Here is a 19,346-nt window from a genome sequence, read left to right as displayed (position 1 = left end):
CAAAAAAATTTCAAAAAAATAGATTAGAAGAAGGTAATCTACAATTTCTAATATCAAATGAAAGTTTCTATAAAGAAAAATAATCTTCTCTCTTTAAAAAAAATTAGTATGAAAAACTATAAATTAATTTAAAATGGATGATCTGCAAGCTTCAAAAATACAACAATGGAAGTAGAATAATTTATTCACTTTTAGAAAAAAAAAAAAAAAAAAAGAAAAAAAAAAAGAATAGTGAATTAGTACTCTTATCAAAAATATTAAGGGCATGAAGAAAAATAAAACTAATCTTAAAATATTCTTATATAATTCAAAAAGAATAAATATTCACTCTAAAAAAATATAGTATTAAGATTAGAATGATTATTATCAAAGACAAGAAGTGTATAGACTCTTGAAATTAGTCTAAGAACAAAAAAAGAATTAGCAAGAATAAAGAAGGCTATATCCTTGCCTCCATTTATATTATCTAACTAAAAGCTATGTATCAATGTTTTGTATAACTATCAACATATGTCCAAATTATGAAACACATGTTTTAACTTGTAAGGCAAGTTTTCTATATGTGTATCATATAGTTAGTTTATTCCACAAGCCATCAACACATGTAATACATAGCTAACTTGTTAACCAAGTTTCTAACCAATAAACATGTAAATTCAAAGTTGCATCTATGAAGCTTCTAAGAAGCTTTATTAGAAGATATTACAAAATTAATCCACTTTTATTTATTTCTATCTAATCATATAGGTAATTTATTAGAATAAATATATATGTCTATGATATCTAGTTAAGCTAGGCACTTATAATTTTTTATTTTTTACTTATAAATATATTTATTTTGAAAAATATTATTAAAAATATAATTTATATGATAATTAAATATAAATTTAATAACTTAAAATTAAATTTTAACAAACCATCATTCTTACATTTTTTAATATAACTTGTAGCAATTGAATTCAATCAAGGTGACTATTTTTCAATAACTTATGAATAATATTTTTAAAGAATTTTTAGAATTTTCAAGATTTTATTTTATATTTTATTATCAAAATTTTATTTTAATCTACTCTAAAAATAAAAAAGAGCATAAAATTTTTATTTTTCATATATTATAAAAAATTTTAAATATAGAATTATATGTTAAGAGAAAAAAAGTGTATATTTTATACTATTCAAGTTGGTTTTTTTAGCTACATCATTTCAAATGAGGATCTTATAATGAATCTTAAGAAAGTTTAAACTATAAAAAATTTAAAGATTCTAAAAATATTAAGAAATATATAATATTTTTTAAAATTTATAAATTATATTCAAATTTTTATTCAAATTTTTTTTGAAGCTATAATTTCACTTATATATTTAATATATAAAAAAAATTAAATACAATAAATAATTTGAAATAAAATTTGAAGCTTCAAAGACATCTTTAATTCTTGCATCAATTATATATTGTGTTGACTTTTTTAAAGTATTTTTTATGTCATAAGTGGGAATAAATGACAAACTTCACTTAACAACTTTTTATTTAAGAAAATTTTTATCAACTAAGATTAATTACAAGTTTCATGACAAAAAAACTTATTAAAATTATAAATTCATTTTAAAGGTGGCATCATTATCTGGAAGGAACTTATAATCTATTGATAATTTATTTAAATTACAAGGACTTCAAGTACCTTATTTGAATTTTTGACAAGCTTGTTGGAGCAGGTCTTTATCAAAATTAGTATTCAAAATTATTTTTTGGCTAAAAAACCATAAAATTTATTAAAATTTATTTTTACATATTTTTATCTTACATCAAAAGAAAAAAATACAACTTTTGATTAATATCCAATTATTCTTTTAAAACTATAGTATTTTCATCTTTGAGCAATAAAATCAATATGGATTGTTGACTCAACTTTTCTTCACTAAGTCCAATTAAGTAAGTCTTCAGACACTTTTGTTTGAGATATTAAGAATAATTTTTTTAAATCTCATGGCACTTCTAAATTTGAGTTTAAAAATAATTTATTATATTTTAAGAAATACTTATATATTTTAGAAGATGAAGGACAATTATGAGCTCTTCAAATTTGTTAAAATTTTTTAATTGTAAGGTATTTTAGATATAATAAGATATTAGAATTAATTTTAAGAGATTTTTAGTGGCCTCAAATGTGGAAGGTGGTTAAAGACTTTATATAATAATGAGGTACTTATTGAAGATCTAAAATTTTTCAACATCAATTTTATAAACTTCTACAACTATTATCTATATTAATACAATCATAGTATTTTGTTTATATGGATTTTATTATAAATCTTCCAATCTCAAGTTCGTATGATTCTATATTTGTGACAATAGATTATTTCACTAAAATGGCATATTTTGTATTATGTACACAATCTATCATATGCAAAGAGTCATCTATATTTTTTCTTGATAATACCTATTTTTTATCATGGATTATCAAAGAATATTATATTTAATAGATAGATCTAATTTATATCAAGATTTTAAAGATATCTTCTTAAAACATTAAAAGTTATATAAAACTATTTTTAATTTTTTATCCTCAAATTAATAGATAAATAAAATAGGTGAATTAAAATTTGGAGTAATATTTAAAAAATATCATTAATTATTATCAAGACAATTGAACAATTTTATTACTATTTGAAAAAAAAAATTATAATAACATGATACATTCTTCTATTCAAAAAATATCTTTCAATGCTAATTATGGTTATCATCCATGACTTGATACTTTTGACTTTTTAAAAGTTGATAATTTTTTGACAATAGACTTAGTAAATTATTTAACAAAGTTACATACAATAATGAAGGCACAATTAAAAGAAGCTTAAGAATGATAAAAGATTAATGCAAATGCTTGTTGAAAGCAAAATCTTAATTTTACATGATTAAGAAGATATAATTATTTTATCAAAATATCAAAACTACTTGTCTTTCTAACAAGTTGGATTATTATAAATTTAAACTATTTCATATTAGTGTATATATCAATCTAGTTGCATAATAATTATACCTATTAGAATCTATAAAAATTTATCATATATTTTATATGTCTATTTTTAAGCCATATAAGATTGTATATATCTTAGAAAGAAAAAAAATACCACTTTTTCTTATAGAAATGTACAATAATCAAATATTAAAAATTAAAAAAGTCTTAAACTCAAGGTAGTATCAAAATAGGTTGGAATATTTTGTATATTGGTACAAATATGATACTAATAAATATACATTGGAGCCATCTAGGAATCTTCCAAATGCAATAGAAAAGATCAAAGTTTTTCATCAACAATATCCATTAAAATCAAGACTTAGAATTAAGCAATTTCTTGCTATAAAAGAAACAAGGTTCAATAAAGCTTGCATTCCACTATCATCCATGATTGTTGTTTCTTTATATTATAAGTGCTAAAAAAAAAGAAATTACAACCAATATTTTCAATTCAAAAGTTATTATATAGTAAATTATTAGATGAGACATTGTAATTGTCACAACCTTTGAGACAGCAAAATAGAGATGAAGACTTTCAAAAAAAATATGTTCTTATTTGAATAGATGATAAGATACAATTCATTTGATGTCACAACCTCAATAGAGACTGCTAATAATTGGTAATATTATTGGAAGTAGAAATGACTCCTGATGGTTTTCATATATTTTATTTAAAATAAGTTATAAAAGAGTCAACATTGTTCAAATATCAAGATAATCTTTCTCCCTTAATATGGATTATTATTGATGGTTTAGATAATCTATCAACTACTTCCAAAGAAAATAAAGATCAAAGTATGAAACAAATACAATTTGTCACATCTTAAACTTCTTTAATATGTGATTATCATTCTTTTTGGAATTGATTCTTAAAAAAAGAGATATATCATAGACTTATATATTTATTCTAATAATTACTTAGATAATATGAATAATTAGAAGTAAATAAAAGTAAGTATATTTTATAATATCTTAAAAAAAAGTTTTTTAAAAGCTTCATAGATCCAACTTTGTCTTTAAATATATCTAAAGGTGATTGATAAGTTAAAAATTTGGCTGCATGTCACCTATGTTGGCCACTTGAGGTACAAATTAGACCTATAGTGTACATATAAGAAGCTTATCTTACAAATTAGATACATGTCTTATAAATTGGATATGTGTTGGAGGTCCTATAGAATATTGTCACATAGCTCCTAATTAGATAGTATATATAAAAGCAAGAATGAGATTTTTCTTAGTCTTGTCAACTTTTTTCTTTCTTTTAGTTTAATTTCAAGAATTTCTAATTTTTTAGTCTTTAGCAATAGTCATTCCAATTTCTTCTTGGATATACATATTTATTTACTTCTTTTTTATCATCTTTCTTTAAAAAAAAAATATCTCATTTGTTTATTTATATTTTTTAAGTTCTTATCTTTGGAAAATAATTTAAAATAATATAATTTGTAATATTTTCAATAATGAATGTCTTTAAGCTTTTATAATATATAAATTATTAATCTAATCTTTTTATTGAATCTTTTTTTATTAATAAGAGTCAATCTCTCTTGTAAATATTTTCCATTACCTTTTATTTCATCATAAGTTATAATATCAAAAGTATCATATAACTTATCTTAAAATTTGTAGAAAATATGCTTTAAAAACATATCAATTATTACATTATGACAATACTATAAGTTCAAAAGTAAATTTCTTAAAGTTTCTATATTCATTAATTGAATTAATGTTATTTTATACTAATTTTATTTTTTATAATTTTAGAACTAATTAATATTTATCTAATATAAAAAATAAGTCTTCTAGCAAAAGTCCATATTCAAATCTATCATTCCAACAAGTTATTAAGTAGTTAGATATTTTATAGCATGTTCAATATTCTTACATAAATTTATAAATTGGTTTTTATTCAATTACTTTCTTTTTTTTAATAAAACCTTCAATGATAAAATGTAGATTTGATATTTTATCTAAGTATCTTTACCATTAAATTCCATATTTGATATTATGCTAATATCTTCTAAATTAACATTAATTCTTTCTATATTGAGTACATTTCTTTGCTTCTACATATGTAGCAAAGGTCTTTGCATTAAAATATATTTCTTGATCAACTCCAAAAGATTAGCTAGAGTGATTTATTGACAAATATTTAAAAATTCATTGTATTTCCATACATTCATAATTATAAATTAGATTTACTTTCTTCATTAAAATACTTATTTCATACTCTTCTATCAATATCGCTATACCAAGCATACCATTTTATATCCCACATACTATATACATATTTTTTTGAACATTTCTTTAGCCCTATATAGTCTTAAAATTAATATTCAATCACTACATACATTTTTAAAAGCTTATTCCAATCCATAATAAGAATATAAATTTTACTAATAATATAATTATACTCACAATTTTAATTCAAGTTAAATATATATCCTATCCTATATTTTATATCACTATTATCTTAAAATATTATTTTTCAACTTTTATTATATAAAAAAAGAAACAAATCTATATGGCACAACATGGTCAATATAATAAATAAATGCTATGCAATCCTAATATTATATGCAATTAAGAATCAATATGTCTACCAAATTCCACATTCTAATGTAATCTTTTAATTATCGTTTTTCTATTCAACACTATATTCTCTTTATATCATCTAATCTTTACAATCCTAAGGTAGTAAATCCTATACCCCAACAAACCAAAAATAATTCCTTGCAACTACTAAACTATACTTAAATGATATAAAAATCTCAAAATAACAAACCTTATTTCTAAAAAACCCTAACAAACCTTAAGGTGACCACCCTCAATCCACATCTTAACCTTTAAAAACATTGACAAATCCTACAAATACTAAACAAATTCTATTCCTAAAAAAAACTCTAATAAACCAAGAACTATAATAATCATATATATGAAAAACACACACACACACACACTTACAAAGTGGAGAACCTTACCATCTTACATACACAAAATTAAATTTTCAATTTTTTTTTTTTTTTTTTTTTTTTTTTCTAAATTTCTTGATTTCAGCATCTTACCTAACACTCTACCTTGACAATCTACATACCACAGCCTGTTTGCTAGAAGGCCTCCCTTCACTCCAGTAGCCGCTCCAGCCACCTCAATACTCTAATCTCGACAACCTCTGGCTTGTTGGAAACACTTGGAACCACTGTCTACGAGACTTCAGCAACACAATCATTCGCGGCAAACCAACGGTTAAGCTCTCACAACTGCTCCTCCGAAGTTACGTCATCCAAACTCCCCGGGCACTGCGACACTCGTCATTTGATTCTTTGCCACTGATGATTCCTCAAAGTTCCTATTGTGATGATTCTAAGCTTTCCGGGAAACTAACATCAAGCAGCTCCTACTTTCAGAAATTCCAACCCGAAATTCACTAATCCAACAGAGCTATCGAAGAAAATCCAACGCACTCCAACAATGAACCGAATCACGATCGATGGCAAATTCTATCTGTACAATATCCTGTTCAGGCTCAGAAGAAGAGCAAGCGGCGTTCACATCAGCAAAGGCAGTAAGCTCGCGCAGCAATTCTCGATATTCAAATTACAATATTCAACTTGTGCAATGTCTAGGTTCAATGCTGATCTAACGAGTACATCTGTAGTACCACTAGGATCATGTGTGTCTGAGCTTCCGAACGACTCAAGTCCCACTGCTACAGCTCCTACCTAACTGGCAAAAAATTCCCGAGCCTTTGCTCGGTCCTCGCCTACCACCTGCTCAATCTCCTGATCTACTCGTCTACTCTAATCTTGCGCAGACAGAAGGAGAAAAACTAAAACAAGATTTCACAGTGGCGCCCTCCTCTCTCTTCTTCTTGCTGGATCTGCAACCTCTCCTCCTCCACACGAAAAAGCCTACCGTCGAATGAGCTCCCTCATGCTGTGGAGGTCGACACCCCTGCTGTATCATCGATGGCGCTCACAGACCACGTCCACCGCTCCCGTGTATCATCAATACCCTTCGAAGGCCTCGTCCACCTCTATCCAATCCCAGAGGCGTACAAGAGCAGGACTGAAGAGATGATGGCGAAAGAGGAACAATTGAAGAGCAGAGTTTCTTCCCTTCAACATCAAGTCCATGCTCTTGAGAATAGAGCGGAAGAGCAGGTCTAATTGCGAGAGATGGTCAAGCAAGAACTCAGGTCATCAAGGCAGCCAAGGATGTCACCCTTGAGGAACTCAGTCACCGTGTTCTGGATCTGGATGATGTTTGTGCAAAGCAGAAAGAAGCAGTAAACGAGAACTTTACATTCCAAATCCTTAGTAGGACAATTGAAGACGAAATTAGAGCTTTAACGCAGTCTATGGCATCGTGAGTATGAGTTGAAGATAGAGTTGGATAAATCAACAAAGGAGATCGAAAGGTTGTCTCGAGTCGCGCATTGCTTGCTAAATAAGATCCGTGAGCTAGGAGACGAGTCCAAGTTGATGAATGGCCCATACGAGGTGCAACTTGGCCTGGAAGAGCGCAAAATTATGGAGCATGCCATCAACAAATTGACAAATCATTACAAATCATTGTCTGATAAGGAATTGGGAAGCTTCGACCGACAATCTGAGGTGGACCGATTGTGCTACTATCATTACAGTGCGTATGAACCCGCAGCCCAGAGTAGCTCCTAGTTGTAGGATCTCCAGCAGAGACCGCCACAGCTGAAACAAAGCTGTGCAGGGAGCATTCGAAAAGAGAAACTTGAGTTTCATGAAATTGTACAATAACTCCAGACTCTCCAAATTAAGCTCCAGAGTTGTAAACAGAACTTGGAAGCCGCCCAGGCTTACCTCAGTAAGTACAAAAGAATTGTAACAGACAATCCAGTCGATGTGTCCATAAAGGACAGCATTATGAAAGACATGACAAGAAAGTTGCTGGAGCAGAAGCCGATTCGGCTCATCAAATCACATTGACTGAACAAGCTTCTCTCGCACATGCTCGAACGCAACAGAATTTAGATTTTTAAAAATAAAAAAATAAAATGAGGTCCTAAAGAGACTGGAGGTGTCTGGCGCACAAGCGGAGAGCACTTTTAAAAACATGGAGCTTAACAAGGAAAAGCAACGACTGAGCCTAAGCTTGAAGAGTTAGATTCTCTTCGTGTGTCTATGAGCGATGAGAAGGTGCAATTCCAAAGTTCAATTGAAGAATCGAAAATTGTGGTAATGCTCCGCAAAGCCTGGCTTCGCAATTACATACCCGAGCAACCGGATCTGAGATTTGAAGTCATAGCATACAGGAGATGTGGAGGGCGACTTCCCTTCTAGAGTGGTGAAGAAAGGCACATTCAAATTTTGTAGGTACAAAGTAGAGTTTAGAAGCTACTGTGAGGGAAAGCTGTTCTTTTTTTTTTTTCTTTTTTTTTTTTTTGACAACTTGTGTGTTTTCATGGAGTTTAAGGATTGAAATTGGTTGTGACTAATAGAATTGAACTCTAATTTTTTTTAAGATTTTAAATTAAAATTAGCATAAAATTGTTTGATTTTTGTAATTCAATCTTTTGTTGTCGTGATTAGTATTCAAAGTTGGAGCATTAAGTTCTAAGAAGAAATTCTTTTAGATCAAAATATTTTAGATATAGAATTTGTTTAATATAAGGATAAATAAATTTAAGCTTAAGGATTTAAATAATTTAAAATTTAATATTTTAATTTTGTTTCAAATTAAAGGATTTTAAATTTTAAATTTAATCTCAAATTTGAATAAAAAGAAAGTTGATTTGAAACTTAAAATTTAATTATGTTTGAGATTTTGTTAAGATTTATGATGGCTTGGAACTTAGAATTTTTTACGATTTAAAAATATAGAATTTGGATTAAAAAGAACAAACAACAAAAATATTTTAATTATCTAGATATAAAACTTATTTATAGATAAAATTTCACAAAATAGACTTCATAAAATAAAATTATTTTTATTTTTATTTTTTAATATCATATTTAAATATCTAAGATATTACATATTTTTAATATAATTATTACAAGATCTTTTTATTTTATATTATTTATATTTTCTAATATCTAATATTATATATATGTATATAAGATACATAATTACTTTATAAAATATACCATACACTCTTATATGACTAAAATATGATATTTAGTCATATAATACTAAAATTAGTATAATTTTTATACTAAATTTAGTATAATAAACAAGAAAAGAAGATAATGAAATTAAGCAAATAAAATACATAAAAATAAAACTTAAATTTTTTAAATTAATAAGATAAAAACATATTATAAGTAATTAAAAAATTATAGTTTAGTTCTCATTAGATGGTATTTTGTATTTAAATTGCATCACAAATAACAAAAAGTAATATTAATATTAATAATAATATCTTCATTAGATTATTAAGGTTTGTGAAGCTTTTCAGGACTTATAGTTGGTTTAATTTATTTTAAGTTTTTACAAAAAAAAAACATACATGTATACATATAATATATAAAGTATAAAAGATAAATAAATAAGAAAATATAATCTAATAAAATGTACTATATTCAAATCAAAGTTAAGGTTAGAAAATAACATATTATATATATATATATATATATATATATATATACATTAAAAAATCAATATTATATTTTTAAAGCAATAATATTATTTTATAAAGTATAATATGCATCTAAGAGGAATATGTATATATATATATATATATATATATGTTGGGAAATACTAATGCAATATCTTCATATTATTAAAGCTACACTTCAAAAGGTATTATGGTTGCATGCATCACAATTTATTTTAAAATTGCACTTTGCAATTTCTTTTAGGATATTTTGGAGAAGATCATCCAATGTTGTGTATTTGCATTTAGGTAGAAGAAGCATTAGGAGTGAGGATTTAGTATACATGCAGATATAAAAAGCAGCAAAGGCAAGCTGAAGTAGACATAATTCAAAAGCGACAAGAGATAGTTAGATTAGATACAAGTAGAGAGTAGGAAGAGAGAGCTAGAGTAGATATAAGTGGAGAGCAACAAGAGAGATGAGCGAGAGAAGAGTGGCAAAGGAGAGCACTAAGAGAGCAAAAGTTGAGAGAAAAGTCAGAGTTTATTCATGTGGGATATGGCTTTAATAGAATAAGGGTGTTGCTTTAGCAACTCTCTATTTATTCATATATATAAATATATATAATATCAATATAATAGATATTTATATTTCAAATTTGATTTTTCCATGTATACAATACAATATTTTTAGTATAATATGATACTATTTTATAGCATTCAAAGTATGACATGACATTTGACTTAGAGTTTTTTAATATATATATATATATATATATATATATTAGGTACTAATTTTATTATTAGATTTTCTAATATTAAAAAAATAAATTAATATTAGATTAATATTGGATTTAAAACTATTAATCTAATATTAAATATCGAATATAATATTAGATTAGATTAGATTAAAAAATAATCAATTAAAATTTATGTCAAATATTATTTTGATATAAGATATTATATAAGTATATTTTGTTTTAATCTATTTTATAAATCATAAAACATTTTCTACAAGCATTATGTATTTAAATAGTTTCATAATGAAAATAAATGTAGGCATCAAAACCACTACTAAAATGGGTATTTTTATTATATAATACCACAATTGAAACATCATCAAATCAAATTAAATCCTTATATAAAGCACCAAGTTTTGCATCCACATTCTTCGTAAAAATCTAAAATTTGAAGAACAGTTCTACATCTTAGTTAATATTGCATTCCTTCATAATACTCTTTGTGGGGTTTGATAGGCCTTCCTGTTGCAAACCACTATTTCTTGCATAATACGATTTTTTTTGTGAAAGACCACCCACCCCCAAGCTATTGGGGTCCTATAACAATTTATTGTAATATTATAATAAAGAATAGTATACAATTTATTTTATTCATAAATGTTTAAAAACTTTGTATACAAAAAGTATACAAAACATATTTATCATTTCCAAAGAAATTTTTTAAAATTTATATATTTACTTATATTTATTTGCAAATAATTTTTTATAAAATATAATTTTGAATTAGAAATTTTTGTACATTTATTCTTGTAAGACAATATTCTTGTAAATTTATAAAGGTGCTTCTAGCATAATTAGAGTTCTAAAAATAAATCAATGTTTAAAATTCTATTTTATGTCAATATTTAATAAATTAATCATTTGAAAAAATAAATTATATTAACATTGTAAATTGTAAAAACTAAAATTCTTAAAAAGACTAATATTAATTCCATTATCACATTAATAATTAATGCACTTATCTTGGAACTAGGGTTTAAGAATTAGGATTACAAGGGTATCCCCAAGTTTGAAGCAAGAGTGATAGTTGAAAAGTGGGATTGATAGGCAGTCTCTGAACAAAATTTACCACCCATGTCGATGTGGATCAATCTCCAAACCTCCAAACTGCCCGGCCTCCAACCTGCCTGCCCGCCCCTGGTTCCCAATTGCGGAGCCAGTCGATTGAATAGTAAGGTTTCTGCGACACAATTCTACGAGGCTCCCTAGACCCGGCGGGTGTGCCCGCATCCCAGCGTACTGCCCGAGGTCATCAAAAGTGACGAATATCGTTCCGAATCCACTAGTCATCCAGTGGGGTCCAGGCTGTGCGACCCCGCCCCCTTGCTCACCGAACATGCTCCGATCCCACCCAAATATTCCATTTCAACATCGCTGACACTAATTTAAGGCAGAATCTCTGCTGTTAGAGGGCACCCCGAGATTGCGCGGTAGCTGCAAGGCCCGAATGCACCTGAAATGATGCATGAATCTCGTACCGCTTCTTACTCAGCTCTGTGAAGATTTAACTGCGCCCGCGATTCTCCCTCAGAAGGGCTTTCCTCGCGCCACCACCCTCTCTCACGTCTCGTGGAGGCCTTCTCGTTGCAATTTGAGGTTCGCAGTCTCCTCCTGTTGTTGGTCGCTATGAATTTTCTGCCTGTGGCTGTGATGTGAGGAAATGGAATGCGTCCTTGCGAGTGTGTTGTTGTCAGAGCGTATATTCTCGATGCTCGCCACGCCCTCTCTCTGCCGAAGTGGGAGTGACTGGGATTGGGCGTTGGCGAGCTACTTTGCAACTGCAGCGGAATGGTGGACATGAACGAAGAAGATCTTGATTGATTCTGCGTCTTGAAGACAGATAGTTTATTTTTTATTCAAATTGTAAACGACCCGAATTTTTTGTAGTCGGAGTGAGTTCTCGGTATGAATAGGGAGATTGAGGGGCAGAGACCCTCAATTTGGGTTTCGGAATTTGCTTAGGTAGGTGGTAAGTTTTTGTTGGTTGGTGAGAAAGTTGCGCGCAGTCTTAGGGTTTTCTTGGTTTTCCAGGCACAGGCGGAAAAATGGCAACGCGTCACGAGACAACGAGCAGTCGGTTGTCGAATCCAGAGTGGGATGCGGAAAAGAGGCCTAAAATGGGGGAAGACGGACTTCCTTGGACAGCGCTAGATGGGGAAGACTCAAAGAGGCCTGCAACGGGGAATGTCGAAGTTACTTGCAAAGTACAAGATGAGGAGCACTTGGGCAATGTCACGCTGGAGAGCGGGCGCGAAGGACTGCGCTGTCGGTTTGCGTGGAACGCCAGTGTGGCGGACTTCCCAGCTCAACCCCAGAACAAGGGTGTCAATTGCCACTGCTCCTCTGAGGTTTGTCCGGCTTCGTCTTCGTGACTGCACTCTTGTTGTGATACTGACACAAAACCCATATCCCCGGGTTGTGGCTTGGTTTTAGTTATTTATTTGTTTATTTATTTTATGTACAAGAATCTACTCAATACCTGGAACTTTCTCAAGCAATGGCTGAGGTCAATTTGTGTAGGATGTGAAAACGTTGGTTCTGGATCAAATTTGGTATGCCCTACAGCTCGCATCGACTGCATTTAACATTCTTGGCATGGGAATTTAACTTATGCGTTTCTGGTGCATATTTGCAGGCTATGAAGAATGCAACCAAAGTGTCTGTGGTTCTACCCACCGGAGAGGAACTCATTTGTGATTCTGTTCTACCTTCCAAGCCTGGAGCTGACGTCCCAAGTAAGCCTCTTTGCCATTTCGGACTATTGCCATGGAAGTATGACATTGATACGCCTCTAGGCTATCTCTATTCAACAACATCCACCAGCACAACTTGATAAGTGCACCGTGTCAATTTTGTCGATCTGCAGATGTAGGGAGTGTGTACAAGAGGTTGTCTTTCGTAGACCGGTACTTGTTCGTGTGGATCCTCGCCGTTATGGCAATCGCCCTCGTGGTGGGTTACAAGAGGCGAGAGGTGGCAAGGAAGCTCCAAGTCGCTGAAATCGCGTCTGTTTCACTTCCTATCGCCATTGGCCTCTGGATTATGATGTTTCCCGTCCTCTGCAAAGTCAAGTACGAAATTCTGCCCGGCATGCTTCGAAAGGGGCAACTCACTCGCACCCTCGTCGTCAGCCTGATCTTCAACTGGCTTATAGGACCCGCCTTGATGACCGCACTTGCTTGGGCCACGCTCCCCGACCTCCCAGACTACCGAACAGGAGTCATCCTTATTGGTATTGCCCGATGTATTGCCATGGTCCTGATCTGGAACGACCTCGCAAGGGGTCACTCCGAGCTCTGTGCTGTTCTCGTTGCCGTTAACTCCACTCTTCAAATTCTGCTCTACCTCCCGCTCGCCCTTTTCTACATCAAGGTTTTGGGTGGTTCGAGCGTCAACGTAAGCGTTTGGGACGTGGCCAAGAGCGTGCTCCTGTTTCTCGGTGTTCCTCTTGTAGCTGGCATCGTCGTGCGCTACGCCATATTCCTAATTGCAGGCAAGACGTGGTTCGAGAAGCGGTTCGTACCCGTCATCAGCCCTCTAGCGCTCATTGGCCTCCTCTTCACCATTTTCGTCATGTTCGTCAGTCAAGCGCACTCCATCATTGACAACATCGGAAATGTCTTCCGCGTGGCTGTGCCTCTCCTCCTCTACTTCATGATTGTCTTTTTCTCCTGCGTGTTCATCTGCCGGGGCATCAAGATGACTTATGAGGAAGTTGTGACCCAATCTTTTACTGCTGCCAGTAACAACTTCGAGCTCGCCATTGCTGTGGCGGTGGGCAGCTTCGGCATCGACTCTGCGGAAGCGTTGGCAGCTACTATTGGTCCTCTCATTGAAGTGCCTGCACTCATTGCTCTCGTCTACGTTTCTCTCTTTTTTAGGAAGAAATTCTTCTAGGGGTGCTTGTGGTCTCGTCCCTTACACCTCTCCAGGCTTGATCTGGAGTTTTAATAGGAAAGATTGGACCTAATGAGGAGAATTTTTAGTGAGACGTTGATACCTCAGTAATACAGTGGAATAGCTTTTTCTTTTTTTTTTCTTTTTTTTTTCTTTTCTTTTTCCGTTCGTTTTTCCCATGGCAGGTGCTTATTTTCGCGCAGGTTATCCGAGTTTGCGGTGACAGTGACCATGTGTTTTAGGTGACAAAGCAATTCAGCTTATTGAGCTCTTCAGAGATTCATCTATTGCTCAGTTACTGCTGGTTTCGTCGGAAATGCTATAGCTGCAGGAGTCATAGCTCCAGTGTTAATATCCGCAAAATTGGTGGATATCTTATGGATCGTCCTAGTTCTGTTCTCAATGTTCTGTATTGTCAAGATTTATTGTTATGATATTGATTTCGTTAGCTGCAATATTTATGGCGTTTTAACAGCTTGGTAAGATCCTCTTGCTTTGAAACGAGGTAAACTAAGCGCTTCTTAAGATGCAAAATCCTCTGCTGTGATTATATCTGCATAGAACAACTGTGACAGCAGTGGCTCAACGCTCTTGCATACTCCGATCGATGCTTATTGTTTGTGATGTTGCTGTTTACCTTCATCATGCTGCGTTGAAACCATCAATATGCGTTTGTTATTATCTTTCAAACATGGGTCAGTATCCGTACCAGCAACAATTTCCACTTTCTGAATGAGGTATAAAAAGACAATTTTCGTTTAAGCTTGAAAACTTACTATTTATTTTTCTATAATTAATATCCTTTTAAACGCGAGTTTCATTTGGTATTCACGTTTTACACGTCTGGTATGGCGTCATCAATGGTGAATGCACATGCTTATACATGTGCTTTATTCATTTTCATACATGAACAAAGAAAACAAATATAAATAGCACAATTCACTAACGAGATTCATACGGTAAAACTGAAAGAGTTTACTGTTGTTTCAAGCTAATCCTCAACCTGAACAGTGGTTTGCAATTAGAGAAAACATTTTGGAACAAAAATAAACAGGCTTTACTCCCAAACAGTGCACATGAAGCGAACTTCGCCGAAGTGGCCCCACTGGACAAATGGATGGATGAATAGATACATGATCATAGACCTTCAGCGCTTTTCGGTTCTTCGACTGAACCTAAAGCCGCTTAAACCCTAAAGTTCCCGAGGCAGCGGACACTGAACCCAGGAGGTTGATGGCGGGATTGTTTGCGAATGCTGGTGTGCGGTGCTGTGTGGGAGGTCGATTGCGGTGCTTGTTGCGTGAATTCCCGGAATAATTTTGGAGAACGAGATGGCGAGCGTAGGCAGGGCCTTGGGCAGGTCCTTTCTGTCCACCACTAGGTCTGCACTGCGAGCTTGCAAGGCGAGTGGCAGCGAAGCGGTTGGAGGCACTGTGAAGGGCAAAAGCCCCTGCGCTCCCTCGTACGTACCGTCGCCGTCCTCGAGCTCCCTACCTCCGATGCGGCGCCCGGTGTCCTACTTTACCCGGTGCGCCTGGATTCTGCCATTGCTGTGGAACTGCTCCTCATCACTGAAGTTTCGTTTTGAAAGCTCACAGTCACCGCTTTGATTCACCGAATTGTATCGGTTGTGTGCGTAGGTTGCCAGGGGAGGTGGCAGCCATTCAATCGTTGCTTCCATTTCACAGCGCCACTGCGTCATCTCGCTTGGTTGCGCAACTGAGCTCCACGGCTGGTGCTCTCTTTCAGGGTATGTCTCCTGCTCCATAGTGTTTCCTTGTTTCAACTCTCTCCACCTACTCAGCCGCAGGCAGAGAGAAAATTACTCTGCAGATTTGGAGCGTGAATTTAAGTATAATCACACTCAATTGCAGTAATGCAATTTCCTATTTTTAAGTGTGGAGAGTGCTTGCATGTTTTTGGTGATTTTTTGGCGCCACGCACTTTTATATGAGTTGGTAGTTGTGTTAATTTTGGAAAGTGAGTTTCGTGCGAATGTGCCCCGGCATCAACCTGAAATGAGGTTTCTTGAAGAGATTAGTTTCGGATGGTTAGTTGGAGTCAAGTGACAGGTCATGCCAACACACTGTCGCTTGGAAAGTATGTGAACACTTTGTCGTTCCAGTGAAACGTTTTTCAGTTTATGTGTGTTTTTGCTACCTTAACTTCACTGTTGTGTGTATCAGTGATTCACCTTTCCCTACGCTCTGGTTTGTAGTTGCTTTTTTGCGTTTTTTGTCTTTTCTCTTCTTCCCTTTCCCCTTTCTTTATTTTTACTTCCTATTCACAACTCCCCCTTCTTCTTCTTCGTCTTCTTCGTCTTCTTCTTCTGTTGATTAGTCACCGATTTGTGTCTCTTTATGGATTTATTCCTACGATTGTGGATCGATCTTTCTAGCTCTAACGTGTCTCACTCCTCTTGTAGTAGTCGAATTTAGTTATCGTAACATTCATATTACAATGGTCAAACCTTAGTGCGAGGAACCGAAGAGCACTGTACTCCGGGTTTTGGCTCTTAGTGTGCCATATTAGTTATTTATTTATTTGTTGATTCATTTTATTGCAATTGGTTCTCTGTTGGGCGATCCCAGTGCTTAATTTTTGCCAATCTTTTGAAAGTATACTCAAGGGACCTCCAAACATGTCGACCTCTTTTAGATCATCATCTGCTTTTAGCTCCCTTTAGTCCGCTCTGTGCTTCACTTTTTCGTAAATGATTGGGATGACACGAGAGAAACAATTAAATCCGCACATTGATGCAGACTTCTTACACGTCTGTGAGAGTTGTTTGCATCTTTTCATTTATTTCCCGTGAGTTCTTGGGCCCATTAATTAAAAAATGACCGAACTTGTATGAACTTTAGTGATTTTTTTCTGTTCATGGGAGTTCTTGCTCGGTTTGCCGGTTTACTAGGTTCCCTCCTCAACGCGTTCCACATGCAACTGGGAATGCTTGGGTGTAATTGTTAAGAGATGTTAATTGTAAACAATGCAGAACCTCTCGATATAGGGTCTTTCCATGTTATTTGCCATATGTCTTCTCAAAATTTCCTCTAATTCATTTTTGATGCTTGTATTGCCCATGCTTATCATTTCTCACATTTTAACTTGCTATGAACTCCTCCATACTCTTCTGTACTAGTATTGAGGCGTAGGATTTATCATGTTGTATGGTAGTGTTGTGGAGGGCTACAGCTTTATTTGAAGGTATTTCTAGAGAAATGAAGCTATTGTTCTTGCTTCTGTCAGGAGGAGTGTGGCTTATTGACGATAATTGAGGGGCATGACGACTACTTGACATTCAGGTTGTTGTTTGTGGAGCTTACCTCTGCGCGTTTTCTTTTTTATTAGTTCCTGACGGGTGGGCCAAAATTGGTTTTAGAGATATCACGTAGTTACTGAAACCATAGTAGAGTAGTGATGCCACTTTGTTCGTTCTGGTCAGCAAGCTTAGGGACTACAAGGCGCATTTCTGCTGTTACTTGTTACAAATCACTGCTTTGAATTTTTTGATTCTATCGTTTTATCTCTCCAATCTCTGCTCTAAAATCATTTTATGAGGTTTCATTACTGTGAGCTTTAAGTAATTTTAGTAGGGTTCATCTTAGGTTTCACTTCTATGTTTTTCTTTCTTCCCTGATTTTTTTCTTCGTTTGTCTTTTTAATTTTTATCTATAAAAATACTTTAAAATATAAATGGGGTTTGTAGTTGAGAAGTGAAAGTGGTGTTCTTGCTTCTGTCAGGAGGGCTGTGGATAATTGACGATAGTTGAGTATCTTACGACAGCTTTGAACATTCGAGAACAGTCTGAGAGGGACTGAAGGAGATTGTTGACGTGCAGCTCATTTGGGATCTCTGAAACCAAGGTGAAGGATTTGCTGAGAGTCTTGACGTCTGCGAGTGTATCGCATCCCCCTTACAGGTGCTACATACCGTTTGGTTGAAGATGCGTATATTGGAATTTATGTTTGTTAGGTGGACACTTATTTCAGAAGCTTTGCAGAGTAGTTACCTTTTACCAGGCTTTAGGGTAAGAGTTATCATAACCTTATTGTCACTTGACCTCCATCATTTATATTTTAATTTCGGAAATCTGTCCAGAAGATACAATTTTTAGCTCCATCTGAAGCAAATGTTTGGGGATTGAGCAGCAGTTTGGATGGAGGTTCATGTCTGAAGGTCCTTTACCATTTAAGTTCAGCTCATTGCTCTACTGTTCAGTAATTCATGTCTCTAGCTGACCAGTTGAAGAGGCCCCACTGTAAATATGGTCATGTTAATGCACTTCGATGATGCGTTTGTTTGAGCAAGTTCCGAGGCCTTGGTTACTGAAAGTGAGAGGTATTGCAGGGTAAAAAGTGGTCTGATACATATATCTAATTTTTGCTCCAGCATTCGTAAGTAAACTATATTTGAGATTAAAATCCTCTTCATGTTTTCATTAAGATGTATATGATCACCTATCTAAAGGCTTGCATATGCTTATATCTTAACTTACACATTGGCGTAGCTTACAAATTGATCTTCTGAAGGGGATAAATAAAATATAAAGAGATATGTCAACCAAATCAAAGCTTATAATTAGCTAATGAAAAGCATGACAATCCAGATGCTGTAGAATATTTAGTTTTAAAACAAACATTAGCATGTATGCTAAGATTTTGACCTCAGGTGTATTTCTGTAATGTTGTCAGAAATGTTCTGAGTGAAATTATGGCTTTTAATGGAAAGCACCTTGAAATGATGTTTCCACCTTGGGCATGAGTTGAAACAAGAATATCATTTAATACATCTAGGTGTGGAGGTTTTAGTGAGGTAGGTTTATCATATGACGTACCCTTGAAACTAATTCTATCCAACACATACCGCACAATCTCCAAGTGCCAATTGTTTGTACCATGTTAAACAAATAAAAAAATGTAGATATTACTTTAAATTAGTAATAAAACCGCATGGGTCCTTCCTTTAACCACCAAAACGATTATAATCGCATTAATGGTTTTATTACATGATTTACTAAGTAAAACATGCTGTTAAACTACACACAAAATTAGCCT

At 33.2% G+C, this 19,346-nt stretch overlaps 2 protein-coding genes and 1 long non-coding RNA gene across 9 annotated transcripts; 2 read left to right on the top strand and 1 right to left on the bottom strand.

Moving 5' to 3' along the window:
* The first annotated feature begins 11,935 nt into the window (after positions 1-11,935).
* LOC112275864 (uncharacterized) lies at positions 11,936-14,743 on the top strand. The gene is made up of 4 exons (XM_024506559.3): positions 11,936-11,987; positions 12,423-12,739; positions 13,027-13,126; positions 13,258-14,743. Exons 2-4 carry the CDS (start codon positions 12,437-12,439, stop codon positions 14,286-14,288), a joined length of 1,434 nt encoding a protein of 477 aa, XP_024362327.1. The 5' UTR covers positions 11,936-11,987; positions 12,423-12,436; the 3' UTR covers positions 14,289-14,743.
* On the bottom strand, positions 14,414-16,332 carry LOC141044828 (uncharacterized). The gene is made up of 2 exons (XR_012216551.1): positions 16,202-16,332; positions 14,414-16,084 (listed from the first exon to the last, which is right to left on the bottom strand). It is a non-coding gene; the product is annotated as an uncharacterized LOC141044828 (long non-coding RNA).
* LOC112275865 (uncharacterized) lies at positions 15,518-18,409 on the top strand. 7 transcript variants are annotated; one of them, XM_024506564.3, is made up of 4 exons: positions 15,518-15,750; positions 15,929-16,038; positions 17,538-17,593; positions 18,033-18,409. In XM_024506564.3, the coding sequence occupies exons 1-3, from the start codon at positions 15,620-15,622 to the stop codon at positions 17,564-17,566; spliced, it is 270 nt and encodes an 89-aa protein (XP_024362332.1). In that variant the 5' UTR covers positions 15,518-15,619; the 3' UTR covers positions 17,567-17,593; positions 18,033-18,409. The 7 variants fall into 7 exon arrangements, with proteins under 7 accessions (XP_024362332.1, XP_024362330.1, XP_024362328.1 ...); XM_024506562.3 differs by having other exon boundaries at positions 15,518-15,816; positions 18,131-18,409; XM_024506560.3 differs by having other exon boundaries at positions 15,518-15,816.
* The last annotated feature ends 937 nt before the right edge of the window (positions 18,410-19,346 follow it).

Source organism: Physcomitrium patens, chromosome 23 (assembly GCF_059467195.1).
Source record: "Physcomitrium patens ecotype Gransden chromosome 23, ASM5946719v1, whole genome shotgun sequence".
Taxonomy (NCBI): domain Eukaryota; kingdom Viridiplantae; phylum Streptophyta; class Bryopsida; order Funariales; family Funariaceae; genus Physcomitrium; species Physcomitrium patens.
This window is presented reverse-complemented; position numbering and strand designations above follow the sequence as displayed.

Excerpts from the sequence above, each read along its gene's own strand:
- LOC112275864 (XM_024506559.3), top strand. The coding sequence starts at position 12,437 with ATGGCAACGCGTCACGAGACAACGAGCAGTCGGTTGTCGAATCCAGAG. Across the intron at positions 12,740-13,026 it reads ATTGCCACTGCTCCTCTGAG|GCTATGAAGAATGCAACCAA; the intron begins GTTTGTCCGGCT and ends GCATATTTGCAG. Across the intron at positions 13,127-13,257 it reads GCCTGGAGCTGACGTCCCAA|ATGTAGGGAGTGTGTACAAG; the intron begins GTAAGCCTCTTT and ends GTCGATCTGCAG.
- LOC112275865 (XM_024506563.3), top strand. The coding sequence starts at position 15,620 with ATGGCGAGCGTAGGCAGGGCCTTGGGCAGGTCCTTTCTGTCCACCACT. Across the intron at positions 15,817-15,928 it reads CCGGTGTCCTACTTTACCCG|GTTGCCAGGGGAGGTGGCAG; the intron begins GTGCGCCTGGAT and ends TTGTGTGCGTAG. Across the intron at positions 16,039-18,130 it reads GGCTGGTGCTCTCTTTCAGG|CTCATTTGGGATCTCTGAAA; the intron begins GTATGTCTCCTG and ends GTTGACGTGCAG.